The sequence below is a fragment of the Caretta caretta genome, chromosome 4, assembly GCF_965140235.1.
Source record: "Caretta caretta isolate rCarCar2 chromosome 4, rCarCar1.hap1, whole genome shotgun sequence".
In the NCBI taxonomy this organism is placed as follows: domain Eukaryota; kingdom Metazoa; phylum Chordata; order Testudines; family Cheloniidae; genus Caretta; species Caretta caretta.
Genome location: NC_134209.1, coordinates 108,402,341 through 108,426,144, shown reverse-complemented (window position 1 = coordinate 108,426,144; position 23,804 = coordinate 108,402,341). Strand labels below are relative to the sequence as shown.

The following is a 23,804-nucleotide window of genomic DNA, read 5'->3' as shown; positions in this document are numbered from 1 at the left end:
AATACTTGACAAAAGTTCAAGATTAGAGAAAATCAGGAACAAAACTGCAACTGCTAGATCAACAATCAAGTAAAATTTAGCTTACTGTCAGGTTTCAGAGTAGCAGCTGTGTTAGTCTGTATCCGCAGGAAGAACAGGAGTACTTGTGGCACCTTAGAGACATTCAAATTTATTAGAGCATAAGCTTTCGTGGGCTACAGCCCACTTCATCGGATGCATAGAATGGGACATATAGTAAGAAGATATATATACACATACAGAGAAGATGGATGTTTCCATACAAACTGTAAGAGGCTAATTAGTTAAGATGAGCTATTATCAGCAGGAGAAAAAAACTTTTGTAGTGATAATCAAGATGGCCCATTTAGACAGTTGACAAGAAGGTGGGAGGATACTTAACTTAGAGAAATAGATCAATCTATTAGCCATCTTGATTATCACTAAAGTTTTTTTCTCCTGCTGATAATAGCTCATCTTAACTAATTAGCCTCTTACAGTTTGTATGGAAACTTCCATCTTCTCTGTATGTGTATATATATCTTCTTACTATATGTCCAATTCTATGCATCCGATGAAGTGGGCTGTAGCTTATTCTAATAAATTTGTATGTCTCTAAGGTGCCACAAGTACTCCTGTTCTTTTAGCTTACTGTGTACAACAGTAAACTCAAAGTTAATTTACAAAATGTTTTTCTAAAGCTTTGACGTATTATTCCAGCACACTGTGTTTGCGAGTGGCTGTATACATTTACACCGAGCAAAAAGAATACTTATCCATTTTCTAAACTTTTCAGACTAATCATTTTGAATTACACATTTATAAAAGTACATAAAGTTCTGATTACAAATAACTGTCAAAGGGACACTAGCCGAGACTGTAGTTTATAACCAAAATATAGGTTTTGTAATTTAAAAAAAAAGTGTCCAAAACCTACTAGTTATAGAAATGTTTTATTTATTTATTTGAACTTTAGAATGAGAACCAGGGTAAAACTGACTAATGTGTCAAAAGTAAACAGTATATATGCTGAAGAGTAGAACAGATTTCTAAAATTCTTTCAGTTTTAGAAATCTAAAGTCTGTTGATACAGGATAAATAAATGTTTAACTATTATATGACTTTTAACTTGACAATGTCCCTTTAATATAATATGTTTATAAAAATCCTTTAATGCCAGAGGTTCTCATATTGCTCTAGAAACCCTAAGATGTAGCTATTGCTCTGTGTGAACACAAACACAAAATTGTATCCATCAGTGAAGCACGGCCACTCTGGGACTAGAAAAAGATAATAGTTTAACAACATACAGCAACACTTTACCAATTTAGGACAGAAAGCATTCCTCAACCACCGCATCAATAGCAAAGAATATATTGTATACCTAGCTCTTATACAGTGTTTTTTCATCAATCTCAAAACACTTTACAAAAGAAGTAACACTATCCTCATTTTACAAATGGGGAAACCGAGGCACAGAGGTGTGAGGCGACTTGCTCGAGGTCACCCAGCAGGCCAATGGCAGAACGAGGAATAGAGCCCAGTTCTCCTGAGTTGCAGTCCAGTGCTTATCCTCTAGGCAGGAAAAATGAATTTACAAAAAACAGATCAGTCTTTTCAGATGCAAATTTTCGCCTTTAACTACATACTTGCCAGCACAAAGCCTATTTACTCAACTGCAATGTTCCTGCGTACAGATATACAATAATTAGATTTAGGGGGAATGAAAAAAGGACCACCATATGACACCTAGAAGCGTTTATTTTATGCAACAAACTTAAATATGATCATGTGTACATAAAAGTGTACACTGTATCTATGCTGAACGATGCCAGGAAACATAATATTGATGCAACAGTCTTCTAAAACAAACATTAAAAATGAGCCTGGACAGGAAGACAAAATGCAAAACAGACCTTACTTCCAATCAGCACAATGCTCAAAATTGAGAGCGACCCTAACCATTTCCAACTTTCCTTACAAAGCTGCCGAAGTCCAACTATTTTTAAAAATTGACTTTTTTACATCAATAATAAAAATCTGGTGACAAACATTATAAAATCAAATGCTGGACTGTCTTTACTCCTTTAAAATTTTGAATATTCCAACAGAACTGCTGGAGTAAAAACACTTAAAAGTGATATATGTTTTTATAAAACAAACATCAATATGTACATTTATTGCAAATTATATTAAACTAAAATGGAGGAAAAATTAAAAAATGAAATGTCTACTTGCAAATCAATAATAATTTTAAGTGATTATTTTCCCACTCTGATAAAAATCAGAAAGCAACATTTATAAAATTGCCACCACATGACTTTTCATAGCAGGGAACTGAAATCTGTACATCTTATTTTTGCAGAAAAGTAGGCAGGCGGAAAGAATTATACATAAAACAGTCTCCAAAAGTAAAGCAAAGAAATATTTCTTGTGATTTTCCTCTACTCTTGTTTCCATTCAGTAGACATCTACTTTTTCTTGTGAAACATGGGAATAACCTGGCTCTCGGATCACAAATTTTCAATGTCAGTAAAAGAACCTCTCCTTTGACTTTCTTTAAAAAAAAAATGCAGCATGAAAATTAATGGAGTAAAATACTTTTAAACTCCAGATATGCAGAAACTGGAACCAAGTGTTAAGCAATTTGCTTAATTATTGACTTTTCATAAAAAAAAGTCTCTGGGGAAATAAGTACAGATGCTTTTAGCCTCTTTCTCAAGAGTTTCTGCTTTACATTTCCATTGAGAAGGATTAATTTCATGTAAAAGGGAAGCATAGTTTTCCTTCTGTTTTCAGAGCTGAAAGCTGTGTGTTTTGAAGTAATTTCAGTTCCTGTATAGGAAATTTCAGAATCTTAGTTTTTGCAGAAGCTTGGAGTTTGCCTTTATTTGGCCTTCATTTCCTCCCTTTTCGTGTAAGCTTTCTTTTTACCTTATAGGGGAGAAAAGAAAATAAGAGTTAAATATTTGGGTAAAGAAAATTCAGTTACTTCTAAACCATTAAAGCCACCCTCACCAATGTGTACATTTAAGTTCCTACAATACGCTTGACTCTTCATTTGTGCTTTTAATCTTCCAGCGTTATACTGTATCTTCTTCTGGACTAGCTCAGCACTGGTTCAATAAGTCCACATTTCCCTACTGTGTATTTTCATGTTTTAACCAAAAGTGGTGATACAGAAACCTGAATGAAGATAGATATATGCTTTAATTTCCATAACCGACTAGCATTTTCTCTTGTTGAATCAGACTGAATTAATGCAGTAGAATGGGGAGAGTAACTTAAAACAACTGCTTTAAGAATTCAAGCCTACAAAAGACTATCACTGAACTCTTATCTAAAAGCAAGTAACCCAGCAAATACTTTTTCTGATATCCACAAATAATAGTCTAAAAAGCTAAGATTTTGTGATATGTCCCACACTCAAAGGTGATTTTTATAGAAGGAAAATGGGATTCCTTGCTTCCCTACTGCACAAACTACAATAAAATTATAAAATAGCCCTGTATGTCCCTGCTGCACCTTTAGGAAGCCTCCCTCTGCTAGCTCTGTATCCTCATTGTCTTCCTGGCTGCTCTCACAGGCTTTAAAATGATCCGTATCATTTGATGAATATCCTGGACTTGAGTCTATCTCCAACAGTGAATCTCCATCACTTCCCAGCACCTGGCTTCTGAAAAATGTTAACACTGTTTTGACATTCCTTTAGGAATCATTGAATTAATACATACTGCATGGCTTAAGTATGTAAAAAATTAAATATCACAGAATTTCAAGGAAAAGTGTAAAATACAGATTCTTTTTGACTATATGCTAATATGACCCTTTGTGGTTTTGGGGCCATTATCTGTCACTTCAAGCAGGTGTCTCAGCCCTGGTCTATACTACGAGTTTAGGTCGAATTTAGCAGCATTAGATTGATTTAACCCTGCACCCGTTCACATGACAAAGCCATTTTTGTTGACTTAAAGGGCTCTTAAAATTGATTTCTGTACTCCTACCCGACGAGGGGATTAGTGCTGAAATCGACGTCGCTGGGTTGAATTTGGGGTAGTGTGGATGCAATTCGACAGTACTGGCCTCTGGGAGCTATCCATTGTGACCACTCTGGACAGCACTTTCAACTCAGATGCACTAGCCAGGTACAGAGGAAAAGCACTGGGAACTTTTGAATTTAATTTCCTGTTTGGCCAGCGTGGCGAGCTCATCAGCACAGGTGACCATGAAGTCCCAGAATCGCAAAAGAGCTCCAGCATGGACCGAACGGGAGGTACGGGATCTGATCGCTGTATGGGGAGAGGAATCCGTGCTATCAGAACTCAGTTCCAAAAGATGAAATGCCAAAATATTTGAAAAAATCTCCAAGGGCATGAAGGACAGAGGCTATAACAGGGACCTGCAGCAGTCCCAAGTGAAACTTAAGGAGCTCAGACAAGCCTACCAAAAAAAACAGAGGCAAACAGCCGCTCTGGGTCAGACCCCCAGACAAGCCGCTTCTATGATGAGCTGCATGCAATTCTATGTGGTGCCCCTACCCCTACCCCACCCTTGTACGTGGACTCCTGCAAGGGGGGAGTCTCACGCAACAGGGATGAGGATTTTGTGGACGAGGAAGATGCAGATGAGGATGAAACCATTCTCCCAGACAGCCAGGAACTGTTTATCACCCTGGAGCCAATACTCTCCCAACGCAAGCTCCCGGACCTTGAAGGCAGAGAAGGCACCTCTGGTGAGTGTACCTTTGTAAATATAATACATGGTTTAAAAGCAAGCGTGTTTAATGATTAATTTGCCCTGAAGACGTGAGATGCATTCACAGCCAGTACAGCTACTGGAAAAGTCTGTTAACGTGTCTGGGGATGGAGCGGAAATCTTCCAGGGACATCTCAATTAAGCTCTCCTGGAGGTACTCCCAAAGCCTTTGCAAAAGGTTTCTGGGGAGGGCAGACTGATTCTGTCCTCCATGGTAGGACATTTTACCACGCCAGGCCAGTAGCACGTAGTCTGGAATCACTGCATAACAAAGCATGGCAGTGTATGGTCCGTGCTTGCTGGCATTCAAGCAACATCCGTTCTTTACCTCTCTGTGTTATCCTTAGGAGAGTGATATCATTCATGGTCACCTGGTTGAAATAGGGGAATTTTATTAAGGGGACATTCAGAGGTGGCTGTTCCTACTGGGCTGTTTGCCTGTGGCTGAAAAGAAATCATCCCCGCTGTTAACCACACGGTGGGGGCAGGGGTGAAATGATCATCCCAGAGAATTGGGGAGGGAGGGGGGGCGACCTTGTACCGAAAGCACATGTGCTATGTAATGTTAACAGCTTGGTTCACCGCGAGAGTCTACCCATTGTTCTCTAAAATGTGTCTTTTTAAATACTACTCTCCCTTTTTTCCTCCCACAGCTGCAAATGTTTCAACGCTCCCCCTGTCATCTCCGTCCCAGAGACTAGCGTAGATCAGAGGGCGAAAAAAAACACGCACTAGCGATGAAATGTTCTCTGAGCTCATGCACTCCTCCCACACTGAAAGAGCTCAGCAAAATGTGTTGAGGCAAGCAATGTCAGAGTCCAGGAAAGCACAAAATGAACGTGAGGACAGGAGGGACACGCAAGAGAAAAGGTGGCAGAATCAAGTGCAGAGGTGGTGGCAGCGTGATGAGGTGGTGGCAGGATGCAATGCTGAGGCTACTGGAGGATCAAACTAATATGCTCTGGCATATGGTTGAGCTGCAGGAAAGGCAGCAGGAGCACAGACTGCCGCCCCTGTGTAACCAACCACTCTCCTCTGCAAGCTCCATAGCCTCCTCACCCAGTCACCCAAGAACGCGGGGGGCGGTGAGGGGTGAGGCGGCCCTCCGGGCCCCCAACCACTCCACCCCAGAGGACTGCCCAAGCAACAGAAGGCTGGCATTCAATAAGTTTTGAAGTGCAGTGTGGCCTTGTCTTTCCCTCCTCCCCTGGCAGTTATTCCCCTATTTGTGTGACAAATTAATAAAGAATGCATGAATTTGAAACAACAATGACTTTATTGCCTCTGCAAGCGGTGATTGAAGGGGAGAGGTCGGTTGGCTTACAGGGAAGTAGAGTGAACCAAGGAGAAACAAACAGAACTGTCACACCATAGCCTGGCCAGTCATCAAACTGGTTTTCAAAGCTTCTCTGATGCGCAGCGCACCCTGCTGTGCTCTTCTAACCGCCCTGGTGTCTGGCTGCACATAATCAGCGGCCAGACGATTTGCCTCAACCTCCCACCCCGCCATAAACGTCTCCCCTTTACTCTCACAGATATTGTGGAGCACACAGCAAGCAGTAATAACAATGGGAATATTGGTTTTGCTGAGGTCTAACTGAGTCAGTAAACTGCGCCAGCGTGCTTTTAAACATCCAAATGCACATTCTACCACCATTCTGCACTTGCTCAGCCTATAGTTGAACAGCTCCTGACTACTGTCCAGGGGTAGATTTGCCCACTCCAAATTGATTCCCGACTGACCGGTAGCTGTCTGGAGTTGCAAGCTTCCAGAGGGCTATCGCCACTTGCTTGTGAACTGTGAGGGCTGCTCTCATCTTGGTATTCCTGCGCTTCAGGGCAAGGGAAAGCAAGTCACAAAGTTCCATGAAAGTGCCCTTATGCATGCAAAAGTTTTGCAGCCATAGGGAATCATCCCAGACCTGCAACACTATGCGGTCCCACCATTCTGTGCTTGTTTCCTGGGCCCAGAATTGGCATTCCACAGCACGAGCCGGCCCCATTGCCACCAGGATGTCCAAATTGCCAGGGCCTGTACTTTGAGAGAAGTCTGTGTCCATGTCCTCATCACTCTCGTCACTGCGCTGCCGTCGCCTCCTCACCTGCTTTTGCAGGTTCTGGTTCTGAACATACTGCAGGATAATGCGTGAGGTGTTTACAATGCTCATAATTGCTGGGTGATCTGAGCGGGCTCCATGCTTGCCGTGGTATGGCGTCTACAGGAGAGCAGAGTTGCAGTGGAAGTGGTGGCTGACGATGGATGCCAGGAGAGTAGATATTTATAGAGAACGATGAGAGGACCTGCGAGGTGGATTCATGAGAGCAGAGTTGCAGCGGAAGTGGGAGCACATGACAGCCAACATGGAGAAATTCGCTATCGAGACAAGAGCAGGACAGCAGAGTTGCAGCGGAAGCGGTGGTTTGATGACGAAGGTTAGCAGTCCTACTGCACCATCTGCTGAAAGCAGTATGGTGTCCACACAGAAAAAAGGCGCAAAACGATTGTCTGCTGTTGCTTTCATGGAGGGAGGGGCGACTGATGACATATACCCAAAACCACCCGCCACAATGTTTTTGCCCCATCAGGTATTGGGAGCTTAACCCAGAATTCCAATGGGCGGCAGAGACTGCAGAAAAGCTACCCACAGTGCAATGCTCCAAAAGTTGATGCTAGCCACAGTACTGTGGACTCACTCCGCCAACTTAATGTGCTTAGTGGGGACACACACAATTGACCGTATAAAAGCGCTTCCTAAAAAAATCAACTTCTATAAATTCGACCTAATTTCGTAGTGTAGACATACCCTCAGTCTTGATGTGAGATGGGAAGGCTGGGGAACATCTCATTCTGTCCCATACAGACTGAATTTAGTTGAAAACTAGAAACCACAGTCTCTGTGGGCAATCCCCTCACTTCCTAGGTTGATGCTGTCACAGACATGATTTTCTCTATTCTGATATGACATCTCATATCAATAATGATTACAATCATGCCCATGTGATTTTTGGACTGCTTTCAAGATGCAGCCTCTTCCTTATTAAAAATTAATTTCTTGCTGTATTTTTTCACTTTTAAATTATTTTTAATCTATGAAAGAGCTTGCTGTGTAAATTACTAACAGACCTACTCAAATACTTATTTCAGGTTAAGCTGAGGGTTTTTTGAGCACATAACTTACTTATGTTTTTGCAATTTAAAGGTTCTTACATTTAAAACATGTTTGGAAAACGTAGGCATCCAAGGTTGTGCTAAGCCAATTCTTCAAATTTTTTGAATGTTTAGTTCTGGTGTATGAAGTTGTGTTTCAAATGTAAAGACCGCTCAGTGAATGTATAAATCAAAGCATGTGTACAGAGAATGAAAAAGGGCTGTACCAAAATCAAATAGCTGCTTGGTGAACGTACAGTTTCAATTTCTGTTATCCATTTGCTTTTTTATATTTTAGACAAGTGATTGTTTCAAGAAATGACATGGATTAAACAAGCAGCAAAACCCAAATGTTTTTAAAAAAATTATTTCATTCATCAAAGATATAGTGCTTTTAACTTTGTTAGTTGATTGACCAGACCAGGGTCCTGAGTTAGAGCACATGTATATTTGCATTAGTAAATGGAGTGAAAAATCCCAACTCCAACACTCTTAGCTCTCTGACATAGTGATGCAGCTGATGCCAATGGAAGCACCACATTCAAGAAATAATATTGTACAAAAAGAGGATATGGTTTCTGGTCTCATATACTATATTCAGTGCTCTGAGCCTTGTTCTCATAGCATATACATAGGTTTAATCTTGAGATACCCCAAGAAAAAATATATTTCACAATGCAATGTGCTGAGCCATGATGCTGGTTATTAGTAAATGTTTTGGTTAGAGTGTTTAACCATTTGTTGAATACATTACTTCTAAAGCTCAGGATATATCATGGAGGTAGGAAAGATGCTATTTTTACCTTTGTAGATCAATTTGTCTCTGTGCTGGTGCTGCTTTTTTTGCTATGTCTTGCTGTTTTGGTGCTTTGGCATTACCTGCCTCTAAACCCCCTGAACTCTCTTGACTGACTGCTGCCCTTTTCCTTCCCCTGCCAGATGGTTTATTTGTTTCATCATTTTTTACTGTGGTGCCCTGAGATTCAGACTTTGGTGGACGCCCTCTCCTAGGTTTGGGAGGGGCTGGTGGTCCTGATTCATCTGCTTTTTTTTCTTCTGTTTTTTGATGAATGTTTTCTGATCCAGCTGCTGCTGCCGTTCTTTTTTTTCCACGTTCAGTGCTAATGTTTCCTTGTGTAGCCTGATCAGAATGAATCTCCTAGAAAAGAAAAGAAAAATTCCTATTTAGCAAAAACAAGATCCCCAAAGGCCAAGCTGTAACTGTTATCAGACAAAAGCATGAATTTCTGAAGCAGATATGCAACAAATCATACGAACACCCACCCAACATGTAAGGCTTGGTTCTAGTGAAAAAACATACCAAAATGGAACTTTTTGGCATAGTTTGCTTGCAATAAATTTAATATATGAAACCTATAATGTATGACACAGTGCATTTTATTTCAGTCTCAAAGTAATTTATTTGTATTTTGAAAGTAACTAAGATTATGGTAGGACTATAACACACTCACTTCCCACCATGGTCCTACGAGGCATGCTCCTTCACAGTCTCTTTGCCCATCACTGAGAGATCTACTAGAAGGGCAGTAAGCAATGTCTCTGGTGAAACAAGACTTTAGTGCAGCAAAAAGGTGGTTTACTTTAGTAGATGGATTTCTGAGACCAACCTCCAGTAAAGCTGTGGTGGTAGTAGTAGTAGTAATAAAATAAAAAAAACCCCTTCCAGAACACACTCCAGGACAAAAAAAAAGGGTTTTGGGGAAGTGAGGAAGATGGAAACTGGGGTATGGGGGGAATCTCCCATCCGCACGTGTTTTGCCACGTTCACTAGGTACAGGGAGCAATGCGTGTGTGTATGTGGGGATAGGGGGTGTTCTTCCTCTTACATAGGGCAGGGCTGCGCAATGGACCCCTGGGCAAAGGGGAGAGGTGGTAAGTTGCCATCTAATCAGTGGCCCCTGGAACAGTTGCCAGCACATCTCACATAGAGGAGGAGAGAGGGGTATTCAAGGAACATACCTAAGATGATGACTGTTAACATCATGGCTCTACCATGGCAACAGACCCAGTGAAATTATTTACATTATTTCCTGTGTACCTTGAAAACCTGTAATTATTCATATGGGTAAAAATACAAGTAGAGCTGAATGGTCCCGGTAGCTGAGGCCATTTTTATCAGACAGCTTATGAATAGAACACACAAGTCTGAACTTCAGATTAGCAAAAATATTTTGATGGTTTTGCATCTCCTTATTTATGCAGTTCAAGTACAATTACAGTGCAATTCATTACTCAATACCAGAGACAAAAAGAAAAATTACTCTGATGCCACCAGAACTTAAAATGGCACCTATAACATAAAAGAACTTCATCGCCAAGTTCATAATTCTGCCACCATCTCTTTACTTTCCACTAAGTAATACAGAACATTATATAATGTTTTTGTGAACCTGTCACATATTAATATAGCATTTTGAGTTTGCCAAGGGATGTATACACTATTTAATCTACAAAAGCTGTAAATATGCCATTGGTTAAAAAAAAAGGTTGCTCATCAGGAATGTACCTTAGGTGCCTGTGAAATGACCATTATTAAAAGGCTGAACTATTGTGGTCTTAGGAAACAGACTTGGTCTATGGTTCAGCCCATCAGAAATCAGCCATTTAATTATTTTTAAATCAGACCAACCATCTGGCTGACATTGCTTCCATTTGATATTCATTTGGCATCATGAAATATCTGTTAGTCTTTACTTTGCTATAGAGCAGTGGTTTTTGACCTTTTTTCATTTGCAGCTGCCTAAAAAATTTTGAACGGAGGTGCGGATCCCTTTGCAAATCTTAGTCTGCAGACCCCAGGTTGAAAACCATTGCTATAGAGTAATAAAACTTATAAACCCAAATATTTCCAAGGGTTTTTCAAACACATGAAAACAGTGCTAATTCCCCTGCCTCCTTTTTTTAAAGAGTGAAAAATTTAAAGGTTTTTGTTTAGCTATTTGATAAATGCCATATATAAATTTTTTAATGTGGCACCTGATCATCTCATGTAATTTAAAACACATCCATTAAAACCATTCACCATAAATTAGATGCGGTGTCTGAAACTAGGATTTCTCTCGTTAGAAGTTCCATTGTTATTTTAAAAATGGCTAAACAAACTTTATGGTAAGAGTTTTTTTCTATTTTTTCCTGTTTTTTTTTTTTTTTAAATAGTCTCATATGAGGCATTTTGGTAGTGCCTGGGAAGAATTTTAATTTTCTACATTTTGGTCATAATGGTTCTTGTTGTTCTTGAAAGCTCCCTAAAAATTTCCAAGTAACAATAATTATATACAATTTATATCATATAGGGAAATAATTCAGCATGATGACAAATGATTCAAAACGTAGTATCAGAAAGAAAGGGTAGAGATTAAACAGATTCTATAAAATACATGCATGGAAAAAACATACACATCTCGGGAGCTATTTTTCCCCTTAGGCAATATTTTATTCACAGTGACCGTCGAGCTAGTCACTATTTGTATAATTTTGTGTAATCCTAGTTAGTTTTCCTTAACAGTCAAGAGCAACTTAACGAACATTTTAAGGACAAGCAATGGGAGCACTGGGAATGGAATTCAGGTACTCTTGGCTATAAACCTACTCTTCCCTCCTCACACTTGTGTGTGGATATAGGCTTTCTAGTATATGTTTCTGTAAAATACATTTCTTACAGGTTAGGAAGCTTTCAATTGGCATAGATCACCTCAATTAAAAAAATAGACATGTGGACACAGGATCACAAGTGTCTTTAATAACTAAAAAGAAAAGGAGTACTTGTGGCACCTTAGAGACTAACACATTTATTTGAGCATAAGCTTTCGTGCCACAAGTACTCCTTTTTGCGAATACAGACTAACACGGCTGCTACTCTGAAACCTTTAATAACTAAATTATCTTGAAGAAACAAGTTCCCACCAGGGCCAACAGCTTAGAATAAATTTGCTTTTCCCTTGAGCAAGATATCTTGGAATCACTATGAAGCAAATGAATAAGGGTTGAGATTTCCAAATCCAGGTAGGTAATTTAGCTACACAACACCCTGTGATATCAATGGGAGCAGTGTACCTAAATACCCTATAGCTCTGAAAATCTCAACCAAAATCTCAAAAAGTGGGAACATTTACTTTTTTGAATTGTCATATCTCCCATATGCCTTGTCCAATTTGTCCCAAACTTTACAGAAAAATTCCACTCTGGCAAAAACTCACGATTGTGAAATTTCAGAAAGATTGTTTCCGTTTTGGAGAAGGTGCGGGTAGGATGTAATAAATCAGGGGTGGCCAACCTGTGGCTCTGGAGCCACATGCGGCTCTTCAGAAGTTAATATGCAGCTCCTTGTATAGGCACCGACTCCGGGGTTGGAGCTACAGGCGCCAACTTTCCAGTGTGCTGGGGGGTGTTCACTGCTCAACCCCTGGCTCTGCTACAGGCCCTGCCCCCGCCATGTCCTCGCTCCTCCCCTCCCCCCAGAGCCTCCTGCATGCCATGAAACAGCTGATTGGGAGGTGTGGGAAGGGAGGTGGAGGCGCTGATTGGCGGGGCTGCGGGTGGGCAGGAGGCGGGGAGCTAATGAGGGGCTGCTGACGTATTATTGTGGTTCTTTACATTGGTAAATTCTGACTCCTTCTCGGGCTCAGGTTGGCCACCCCTGTCATAAATGATCTTACATGATAGCATCTTCAACCTTGTCTACATAACAATTAGCCTCTTTCCACAATCTGCACTTGAAATGCCTGCTTACATCTTTACCTAAATATTTACTTAAGAGACTGGATAAATATATGTATTAAATCATAAAATTAGCACTATCCATTCCCTTCTCCATAATTACAAAAATGTAGTACTGAACTTAGATTTTTTTTTTTAAATTGTGTTCTATGAGAGAGGTATTTTCTTCTTTAAAAAAGCTCAAGGAAATAAAATATTAAAAAAATCAGAGTTTAAATACTATTTTGGTTGTGGCACAATCTAGTAGATACAAAGAAATGTAATGCTGGGAGGAATACTCTTTACTTAACTCTTGTGCTGTTGTGCATATTCCTCTCTCCCCTCAAAAATCGCTAACTGGGTGTTATAGCTTAAGCATCTTTTCAACACCAATGACACATCATTTCTAGTGATTTTATTAAACTGAGTGCAATCTCTGACCACATACTGAACAGACCAGGCAGGTCTATCAAATATAAATAGTCAAACAAACTGGATATAACCTTAACTTAAAATAACATTAAAACTGTGAACAAACTGAAAAAAAGATGGGAAACGTGAAGGTTCCATTGTACTCCCTTTGGTATTTCATAAAATAGGACGAACTCTCTTAACTAGTCCGTACTGTTTGACAATACATGCCATCTATCCATTTGTCTGAAAAAATCGTTAGTTGTTCTGAAAATGAGCTGTCTTTTTATGGGCTGACAAAAGAAATGAGATAATTACATTGAATGAGATGAGGCATCAATTCTTTCAGAGACCATCTAGGAAATGTTGGTATGTACTAAATTAATTTCTATGCCAGATTAGCTATAAAAATAGTGTTCACTTTTAAAAATATGAAATCTACCTTGTTTTTCACAGGTTCTGTCTTTGCTGGCGTGACTGAAATAATCCTCACTGGATTTTCATCATTTTCGCTGACCCCAGTTTCTGATATATCTGAACTCTGTTCCCTGTTAGAGGAATTAAAAACAATCATGTATGCAACTATTTTTTTCTTCTTAAACAACGCAGACAGACAGGAGCGCAGACTAAAGTAGAAAAAAAATCACCTGCCTTCACTTTTATATTCCCCTTATCAGAATGTTTCCCATACAGGCAAGTATTAACTTTCATTCAACTGTGATACCACCAGTTTGCAGGATAAGAACAAATCTATCAATCAGGACAAGGAACTTGCACACAGCTGTTCCAGGAGGGGAGATTTTTCACAAAACATACCATATTAAGACTATTCAGAGCCATTACTGTGTGTGCTCCAGGACCATCCAAGCTTTGCCCCAGTTGAGGGACATATTCCAAATGGATATAGAAGTGGTACTACCCTTCAATTTTATGAAACAACTAAACCTTTGGTTGTACTCAACTTTCTTTCTTTAACCATTTAGCCTATCAAGTTCATCAACTATGAAACAAGCTAAACTCAGCCTTAAAATTTCAAAGTGCAAGCTCGCTCTCTCTCTCTCTGCAGTAGATTTTTAAAAAATCAATGGGAGTTAGGCACTTCAATACCTTTCAAAATTTGTCCCTATGTACTTTAGAAAATAAAGCATTTTCCTGTCACATATTATAAGCAACATTTATTCCTACCTTTTCATTTTAGCCTTCTATTAAACTACATATCAACTTAAATGTACTTAATCAGCAAAACTCTTTGTTTTAACTGAGACACTACAGTCATTAAAAAGTGAAGAGAAATTATATTTATTGTTTATTAAGCAACATGATTAATCTTAATTCTTTCATATTAGAAACATGTGGGCTGTAGAATCTAATTACACAACAATATTCTTGTTAGTGGTTTATTAATATATTTTCAGATGGAAAAATATTAAAAACAAGTAGCTAGAGTGTTCAATCACATGGCATCAGAATACATTTGCAATCCATCTGGATCTGAATTGTCTTTATTATAGCTAATGCACACAGTGTACACAAGAAAGAAAATTCTCTTAATTTAGTGAGGTTGATAAGTGTTGTCTCGAGGTGCTCAGATTCCATGGTGATGTACATGGTACAAGATCAATTATACAGAGATGCACCTGTGGTTTAGTTGATTGAAAACAGGGCAGGGAGTTAGGAGAGTTAGATTTTATTCCTGTCTACGCCACTGACTTGCTATACGATCCTGCACAGTTCACAACCTCTAAATGTGTCAATTATCTTGGCTATTTTAAAAAAAAGGATCACAAAGGTGCCTATAAAGAACCCTAGGCTATAGGAATAAAAAAATGCAAAGTATCATTTCCTGATTGTTCAAATTCAGCAAAGTACAATGGCATACAAACAAAACACTTATTTCCAAAACACGGGAGTGTATAGTGTTAAATGAAGTAAATAGCTGCAAACAAATAAACACCATGTACCTTGATCTGTTTCCTGCAGGAGAGCTCAACTCTGAGTTTACACTAATATTGCTTCCAGTCTCTGATCCTGTGCTTCTAATATAAGGTCTCCTTCCAGTTGCAGATAATGGTTTGTTTACTGCACCTAATACACCAGTTGGTTTTGGCTAAAATGCAGAGAGATTTATTCAAGCTTTTATTAAAGGTATACAAACAGGAATTTTAAAAACACACTAAAATTTTTTAAAAATATTGTCTATGGTACAGTGAGGATTAACTGCACAACTATTATACTAAATAACCTCTTCCACTCGCAGCAATAATTCCCATCTTAACTAGCAACATGCGATAAAAGGCATTTGTGGGAGGTCTTTCCTAACACAATGGCTGCTGTCAATTGCTATGGACCATTCTGCTTGATTTTATAAAAAAATTATTATTCAGGGAACTTTGCATATCAGGCATGCAAATGGCCAATGACTGCTAATATCATACTGGGGGGCCCCAAAAAACCTTATGAAGGTGGCAGTATTCTGCAACAACTACCCAAATAAAGCAGAAGAAACTTGCAATCTATAGAAGACAAGTTGTGGGCAAATAAATACAAACTTTCCCAACAGAAGGGTAGGATTAGGTTCGCTGTCCAAGAAAACGTGAAATCTGAACACTCCTAATTCAGCATAAGGAAAGCTAATGTAAAATGCCAGTTGCTGTACATCACATCTTTTAGGGACTTCTGGTGCATGGCTGGTATCTTTGGTTTAGATGGACCAGATGGTAATCTATTTGTTCGGGGTGCCTAGACAGGAAAAGGAGGTGGTACTTCTCTTTGCACTATACACTCTGTGGGAAGCTAGGGCATTTTCTTTATAGCATGGTTGGCACAAAGCTGCTTCTCCAGTGGGTTTTCAGGTTTCCTTCTAGACCATGTTAAATAAAAATATTCTCTCCATACTGCTCTGGAGTTGGGGGTTAATTTAACAGGAAGCCAAGCAGGAAAACCATGTCACAGATGCTGAGCAGCCATCTGGCCAGCAGAACTGTAGCCTCTTGCGGCAGAGGAATAAGGAGGCAACCAGGGCAAAGCCAAAAGACAGGATGTTTATTTTTATACTGCGTGCATACATGGCCGGTGGCTGAGACAGGAGATAGGGTATAATGCGGGGGTGGGCAAACTTTTTGGCCAGAGGGCCACATCGGGGTGCAAAACTGTATGGAGGGCCAGGTAGGGAAGGCTGTGCCTCCCCGAACAGCCTGGTCCCCGCCCCCTCCCACTTTCCACCCCCTGACCACCCCCCTCCGAATCTCCCACCCTCCCAGGCTCCTTGTCACCGGCCACCCCCTCCCGGTACCCCCATCCCCTATCTAATCCCACCTCCCTCCCCACCCCCTGACTGCCCCCCACAGAACCTCTGCCCTATCCAACCACCCCCTGTTCCCGTCCCCTGACCACCACCCCCTATCCCCCCAGAACCTCCACCCCATCCATCCCTCCGCCCCCTGTCCCCTGACTGCCCCCCAGGACTCCCTACTCCTTATCCAACCCCCCAGCCCTGGCCCCCTTACCATGCCGCTCAGAGCAGCATGTCTGGGAGCTGCGCCGCCCGGAGCCAGACATGCTGCTGCGCTGCATGAGTGTGCAGCCCCACCGCCCAGGCAGGTGGAGGAGGGGGAATAGCAGGGGAGGGGCTAGCCTCCCAGGCCAGGAGCTCAGGGGCCAGGCAGGACGGTCCCGCGGGCCGAATGTGGCCTGCGGGCCGTAGTTTGCCAACCTCTGGTATAATGGCATGATAACATGCTAATGTCCTGCATAAAAATAGCCTGTTACTAAGTACATGGACCGGTAGTTACACTGCCCTGGAACAAGTAGCGCACTAAGTTTACTTGAAAGTTAGAGTTATGTGTTTTATCATAAAAACAATATACCACTTATGTACTGTCTGAAATCTGAACTGAGAGAAAGTGAAATAAATGTTTACTTAAACATTAAAATGTCAGGGCACTGAATAAATGTTAATTTTTTCAGATGTTTGGTACAATAGTAATAGTTAAATAACTTAAGCAACAGAAAATAAACCAGGCCTGCTATTGTGTTTAGAGCTGCATTAGTGAGAAAAATATGTCCCGTATTTAGCAAGAGTTGCTAGCTACAATAATGTTTCCAGAAGATTAAATTAGATGAATGACTCCTATCAAAGAATCGAAGGGCTCAGTTTAAACAACCAGTGAAAATGTGTTTCAAATATTAACATTTCAGTAATCAAATTTGAAAACTATTTAAGCTATAAATGTAGGCAGTATTTCATAACTCCATCATGTACACAAATACTATAAAACTATTGCTTCTGACTCTAAGCAAAATTTACAGTAAATTATGTAGTACTATATAGTTACATGGAAGAGAGTATGTAAAGGAGCAAATGCAAATGAAGCGTAAATGAGAAATGTGTGAACTATGCTGTTCTTAAGATCTTTACATTTTACAAGGTGACAAAATCAACGCCTCCAAAACGAGTAAATGCCAGAATTAAGCATTTTCAACCTTGCTTCTGCACCCTTGTACGTACAAATTATGAGGCATCCTGTGATTATATGATAAATTACTATTTTTCCCTTCACAGATTTTTGTCAGTGCACAGGATGGACAAAGCAAGGACAGTAAGCACTGTCCCCTGCTCCCCTCTGAAAATAGTGTCAAATTAAAGGCATTTGTTGAGCCTTCTAGTAAAAGCAATTTACAATTCTCGCACCTATGTATAGCTATTAATAATTAAAAGTAGCAAACAAACTTGGTAATACACTTTTTGAACTGCTGTACTGAGTCTTATAGTGATTTCTCTGAAAATGAAAAACTAGAATGCCTATTAATCGCTATATATCATGTGCAAAGTCATTACAATTAATTAACATACAGTACCTTTCCTGTTAAAAGAAGAACCCTTGTCTCTTCTGTAATATAATTCCTGTCATTACAGAAGTCCTGCGTGAAAAAAGGAAAATAATTAGATCTGCATTTGTCTTCTCTATTTTAAGGTTTTATTTTTATGTCAGTGTGAAAGATTTATTTTGTCACGTAAGCTGTTATCATCAAACCGTCTTGAGGCCTTTCCAATTTTCAGAAACTACACTTAAGAGTTTATATAGCTTCCTAGTGACAAATTTAATCTAATAAAGCACAACAAAATTTTATTCAGAACTGCACAGTTTGTATTCAGCAGTCACGCACTTCAATTCCAGATTCCCAATTTTTTCTAATTAACTTGAAGGTAAGCAAAAGTGATTTCCCTGTTGTATATGTTGTGTCTAGCTGTATTATTTGTTTTGGAAGACCAAAGAGAAGTGGTTTTTATAAACTGAAAGTTGTAATCTTATTTCATTTTGATTTTTAATGTATAGGTATCAACCTAGTCAATCATAATGCAAATCAATCTGTCTACATGCTCACTTGGCCTGCATCACTATAGTATTTGATACTGCATAATGATGCAAGTAAACTACCAAGTTACATCATTTAACCTTTGAAATCTCAGCCTCTGGAAGGGTTCTCTGTTTATGATACTGGAAATTTTGAGATGTATTCTCTTGCACAACCAGAAATTAAAATCTATCCTGTAGAATTCATTTGGCTCTACTCTAGCAATTTATGTCCTGATTATGGTAGTGTGATACAGGGTTCTACTGGTGACAATGAGGTTGCCCAAGGAAATCTTAAATCCCAAAAGGCTAAAGATTATATTAAAAGGACTTTTTTTTTAAAAAAAAGTAAATGCACTACGCCAAACAATTATCAGAATTAAATATATGCAAGATGTTTTAAAATTTAATCACCAATCTATCTGTTTCCTCTCTATACTTTTTTGTCAGCTTTGCATTCCATTTCTTTCTCTTTGTGTTTTGGCTTTTTCATTTCTCCCTCCCAGCAGGTGCACAACTCCTTAATGCAATGTCCTGTCAATGTCAGTTAAAGCATCAGTATTTTAAATAACTATCACCTGCTAACAAACAACTTTAGCTGCATCTGCTCAAGATGGACAGATGGCTTAGCATACAATTTGTGCTATATAAGTGAATACTTCTTATAATAAATACAAGTTTTCTCCCAACTCCGTATTTTAAATTATGATATAGCCTTGAAAGTTAAGTCACAAAGTATTTGTATTACTCCTCCCAGAAAATGAATTAACAAAATTACCTTTTCAGGTTGCGTAAAAAATTTGGTGGGCAATACAGGGTCCTTTGGTGAATCTGCATTACATAAAGCACTCTTGCTGTTGATTACACACAGTGCTACATCACATACTGTATAGAGTTTCTGAGGGAAAAAAAGGGAAACAGTGCTTTAGATATTATTTATAATTTTCATAAGAGTAGCAAGAATGTACTCTTAAAATGTATAATCAATGAGCAAAAATAATTCTGTATCAACTATTAAGAACATATTTTACACTTAAAGAATTAACAGCATACTTCGCTCCTCATCACACCTTGCCCCTCTCTGTAGTTCCCAGTTTATTTTCTATACAATACTCCTGAATGAATAATGAAAAATACCTTAGACGTATAAATGCACATCTGATGGCTGTTGCTCACTCGAACACACCAACAAGTTTCTTACTCCAACAGTAGACATTCATAGTAGTTATACATATTACATTATTTTCCCAAAGAGAAGAAACTAACATCTACATGCAACTAAAAGTTCAGGGCTGCAGTGAAAATTAACACTGAATAGCAGACAATATTTAACAAATGCAATTTATTCAACTTAGCTGCTAAAAGCAACAGTTGGTTTTTTTTTTAAAGCTGGAGATAAGTAACGTGTACATTGTTTACAACTAATGTTTTCTCTAGAGGACAGTAAACATTTCTGGTTTTGTGCTTTCTAACATCTTATGTATCTTGTTGTGCATCTGATTGCAAAACCCTTCTGCTCTCAACCACCACTCCTAAAGTGAATCATATTTCTTACTTCATTGGCCTTAGGCTCATCAGGAGACTGAGCATCCCGGGTAAGCTTGATGCTTTCTGCCATCTTTTTCATGAAGGCATGGCTGTTGTTCTCATTCTTTGTCATTAAAACTTCAAGCATGAACCACAGGCACCTAATGAAACACAAGTAACTAAATACCATGTTTGATATTGTGATCTCCATGTGTGGAGCAGGAATAGCAACATCTTTAAAAACGTTATTCTATTAGCTCTATCAGCTATAACAGCAGTCTTAAGAGACTGTGGTCAAATCGTATATATCAGTCAAATCTTATGTGTGTGTGTAGCACAGGGGTATTTCAGTATAGTTTCAAGTAAACTTGACATTTTAAAATCTGTAAATTGCATATATGTTTTAAATTCTGTGTGTGGTTCATGCTTGAATTTACAGGTCTTTTAACACCACCAACCCAGTTTAGAACATATATATATATATATGCATGCAATTTACAGGTCTTAATATGTCAAGTTAACTTGAAACTACACTGAAATACCTGTGCCACACAATTAACTAACTATTCTGTATTGATTTTAATGGGCTTAGGATCAAGCCCTGAGTGAACTCTATATTAAACAAGAATGAAAATTTAATTTTATGGTAATTGTTTGGGTGGAAAAGACTCAATCAAGGTCTGTATAAAAAGTCCAACTCATTCACTTTCTCCTCTCTTAGTTCACTTCCATGAGCTAACCTCACAAAATAAGAAAATATCAGAAGAAATGAAGGGAAGAAAGAAGATGGAGCACTGACAATTTCTCCTTGTTGTATATATCCTTTTATCAATATCAGGCAAAAGAAAGGATATTTAACAGAGAGGTGACGTAACAAGCAAACAGCGGTGCTGGAGGTCTGGCAGCAACTTGGCTTGAAGTAGTAATATCAATCAAATATATGGTTTCCATCATATTCAGGGTTTACAGTTCTATTCAATGGTTTCAGAGTAGCAGCCGTGTTAGTCTGTATTCGCAAAGAGAAAAGGAGTACTTGTGGCACCTTAGAGACTAACCAATTTATTTGAGAATAAGCTTTTGTGAGCTACAGCTCACTTCATCGGATGCATTCAGTCAATGTTTTTCAGCACTCTGACTCTAAAAATTGTTCCACCACTCCTGAAGAAGCTTCCCATAATGGAGACAGATACCAAGACAGATGTCTCACATTTTGGTTGAATCCAGCTACCTGTTCCATATTACCACAAACATAGGCAATATTCCACAAATGTGTGAGAGAGACACTCCCCCACAAAGTGCCCTAGGGCAAAGTGCACTGATCTGATGGCCAAGAAGCCTTTCATAAGCCTTATTATTGAACAATGCTTCTTACTCCTACACTAGAAGGCAGGCGAGTATCAATGCCTCTCTCAGCAATTTAAAAACAAGTTAACTGAGGGGCTGCACAAGGTAACATCCGGAAAGGATGAAAATAGAACCTAGGTTTGTAGTATGGCAGACCCAAGTCTCAGCCACTTTGCCTTTCAGAATAAACAACCCAAATTAGAGTGTTTGCCTATCTAGCTGGTAACCTCTGCATTAGCCACTGCAGCCTATCTAGCTGGTAACCTCTGCATCCTCTCCCACAGCCATGACTAGAACCCAGAATTCCTGATCCCAGCATTCTGTTGCTGTCTACCAAATAGTTGTGTAATCACTGAATAAATGTGTGTGGCATCCCCCTTTAGCACTTCGTCCACAGAAAATATCAGGATTACTTCTGTAGCTCAAGTAGTAGAAGTCTGAAGGTCCATGGTTCAAATCTTGGTCATGACTCAGACAGGAGGGGAGAGAGTGCCATGCAGCGGCACTGGGATCCCATGGGTCCCGCAGGACCCGCTGACACAACAGCGGGAGCGGATCAAATGTACTTTGTTGCAGGGGAGTTTGGTGGGCAAAAAAAACAGACTGCAATAATCTGCAGGAAAACAATCTTTAAAGGTTTTAATATTTAAAGGTCTTAAAATTATTTAAATCTTTAAAGGTTTTAATATTTTAAGTGAGGGATATAAAGAGATTTGATGTCTATTATAACAGAATTAAAGTATTTTTTACATGGTTTAAGCAAGATTTGTTTTATTCTTTCAGTGGTAAACATTTTGTCTGAATTCCATTTATAATAAATTAATCAACAATTTTTTTGTAGCACGGGAGAATGTCTCTCTCTTGCGGGTTCTAAGGTTTTTGCAGGTGGGAGCAGCATAAAAAGGCAAGAAACAATGCAGGAGCAGGTGGGAGTGGAAGTGGGTATTGCAGGGCAGGACAGGAGCGGGATTAAAAAAATAGTCCTGTGCAGGGCTCTATTTTATGGTTGCACATGATGGAATTTATTTTTTCTGTTTTCTTTTTTAAAAACCGGTTTATTTAATTCACACAGTGAGAAAACATCCTTAAAACCAGGTTTTATAGTTAACACACATAATTTGTCAATTATGGCACAAAGGGCAACAAAACATAGGAGCTCGATGCTGTCATTTGTCACACACTGGCAGCTCTGAAAGTTGAGAGATCTGACCAAGAAAACTGGATGCAGTTGTAATAAGGCTCAATATTACTTCTCTGGGAAAGAAATATGAGGGAGACCAAGAAGGGCAACATTTGCTAGCTGCTGCTTTAATCCCATAAAGCTGGGAAAGGAGGATTACCTTTGTAGAAAAACTAACACCGCGACTAGACAAACAGTCTGCCTGAATGTCAGATTTCCAAATTCTTAGGAACCCTAATCTTCCTGGTTGAGGATATAAATATTGAAAACTGCAAAGTGCCGAACATGAAGAATGCTTCCTTCAGAAGTTCAAAGGAAGAGAAGTGAGTATCCCATAAGAACATTTAAATAATAAACTGCCACTCAATTGAGATAAAATATCCGTTATGTTTGGCAGATTCAATTAAATAGACATGCTAGCCTATCTCACATCCTTCCATTATTCACAAAGACTAAAATGGATGAAGGCTGGATCCTTAAACTGCTCTTATCAAGTACCTCTGAAACACAGTATTGTCAGTTAAAGATTCTCAAAAGAGTGCACAGCTATTAAGAACACATTTGATTTTGCTTGCTTCCTCTATCATCAACTTATGGTGTATGCAGGCCCTCGTCTACAACTTCGTAAATAGGTGATCATGCACAAATAGTCAAACTTCAAACTAAGTCAAATATATAAAAACAAAATGTGCTCTTCCTTGAAAAAAAAAACAGATTTTTAGCTGGATCTCAGGTCTGCAAATTATGGATATGTGGGTCAGAGTGGAATGAATGTGGTTTATCCCTGTCCTACCTTAATGCCTTTAGATTCCTTGGAAAATATGTGCTCAAAGGGAAAAGACAACTGTCTCAGATGTCAGAGTACCATACTACCTCACTCATCTTGTGTCTCTAATATCCTGCGCCCAACATGGCTACACCATCACTGCATATCTCTGAGGAGCATCCTAGAGTCTATCTATCAGAATGTATGTCAACTCAATATAGTTGAATATCTAGCTAATCACAGATTTTCTTTACACTGTTGTATTTAGGGCACTTGCAACCAGGTTGGAATCAATCAATTTGAAAAGAATGCCAGCCTGCTTCTGTAAGTTAGCAGAAATCTATGAGAATACCTTAGGATGGACTCTAAGCAGAGTTTCCTAGGAGTATTGTTGATTTTTATTTTTAGAGAAAAGGGTTTTTGGATTTATCTCAGGAGACTTTTCAGCAATATATTTCTGTCAGATGCCTGAATGGAACATTCCTTGCTCCATACAAGGAGAGGTTACTTACTATGTAAAGTAACTGGAGTTCTTAAACATGTTTGTCCCTATGGGTGCTCCACTTCAGGTGAGTGAGTGTCCCAGGGGCCTTTGACTGGAGACTT

The 23,804-nt window shown here is 39.2% G+C and overlaps 1 protein-coding gene across 3 annotated transcripts in view; it reads right to left on the bottom strand.

The window, feature by feature from the left end:
• Positions 1 to 1,740: 1,740 nt before the first annotated feature.
• The window catches only part of PDS5A (PDS5 cohesin associated factor A), a 176,875-nt gene continuing 154,811 nt past the window's right edge, over positions 1,741 to 23,804 (bottom strand). For 2 of the 3 annotated variants that reach the window (XM_048848531.2, XM_048848532.2), the window contains 8 exons: positions 19,937 to 20,069; positions 19,160 to 19,279; positions 17,885 to 17,947; positions 14,989 to 15,134; positions 13,470 to 13,575; positions 8,704 to 9,059; positions 3,523 to 3,673; positions 1,741 to 2,931 (listed from right to left, as the gene is read on the bottom strand). In XM_048848531.2, the coding sequence (XP_048704488.1) occupies positions 2,896 to 2,931; positions 3,523 to 3,673; positions 8,704 to 9,059; positions 13,470 to 13,575; positions 14,989 to 15,134; positions 17,885 to 17,947; positions 19,160 to 19,279; positions 19,937 to 20,069 (1,111 nt within the window). In that variant the 3' untranslated portion in view covers positions 1,741 to 2,895. The remainder of the gene's footprint in view (positions 2,932 to 3,522; positions 3,674 to 8,703; positions 9,060 to 13,469; positions 13,576 to 14,988; positions 15,135 to 17,884; positions 17,948 to 19,159; positions 19,280 to 19,936; positions 20,070 to 23,804) is intronic. The other variant, XM_048848533.2, reaches the window with a different exon arrangement.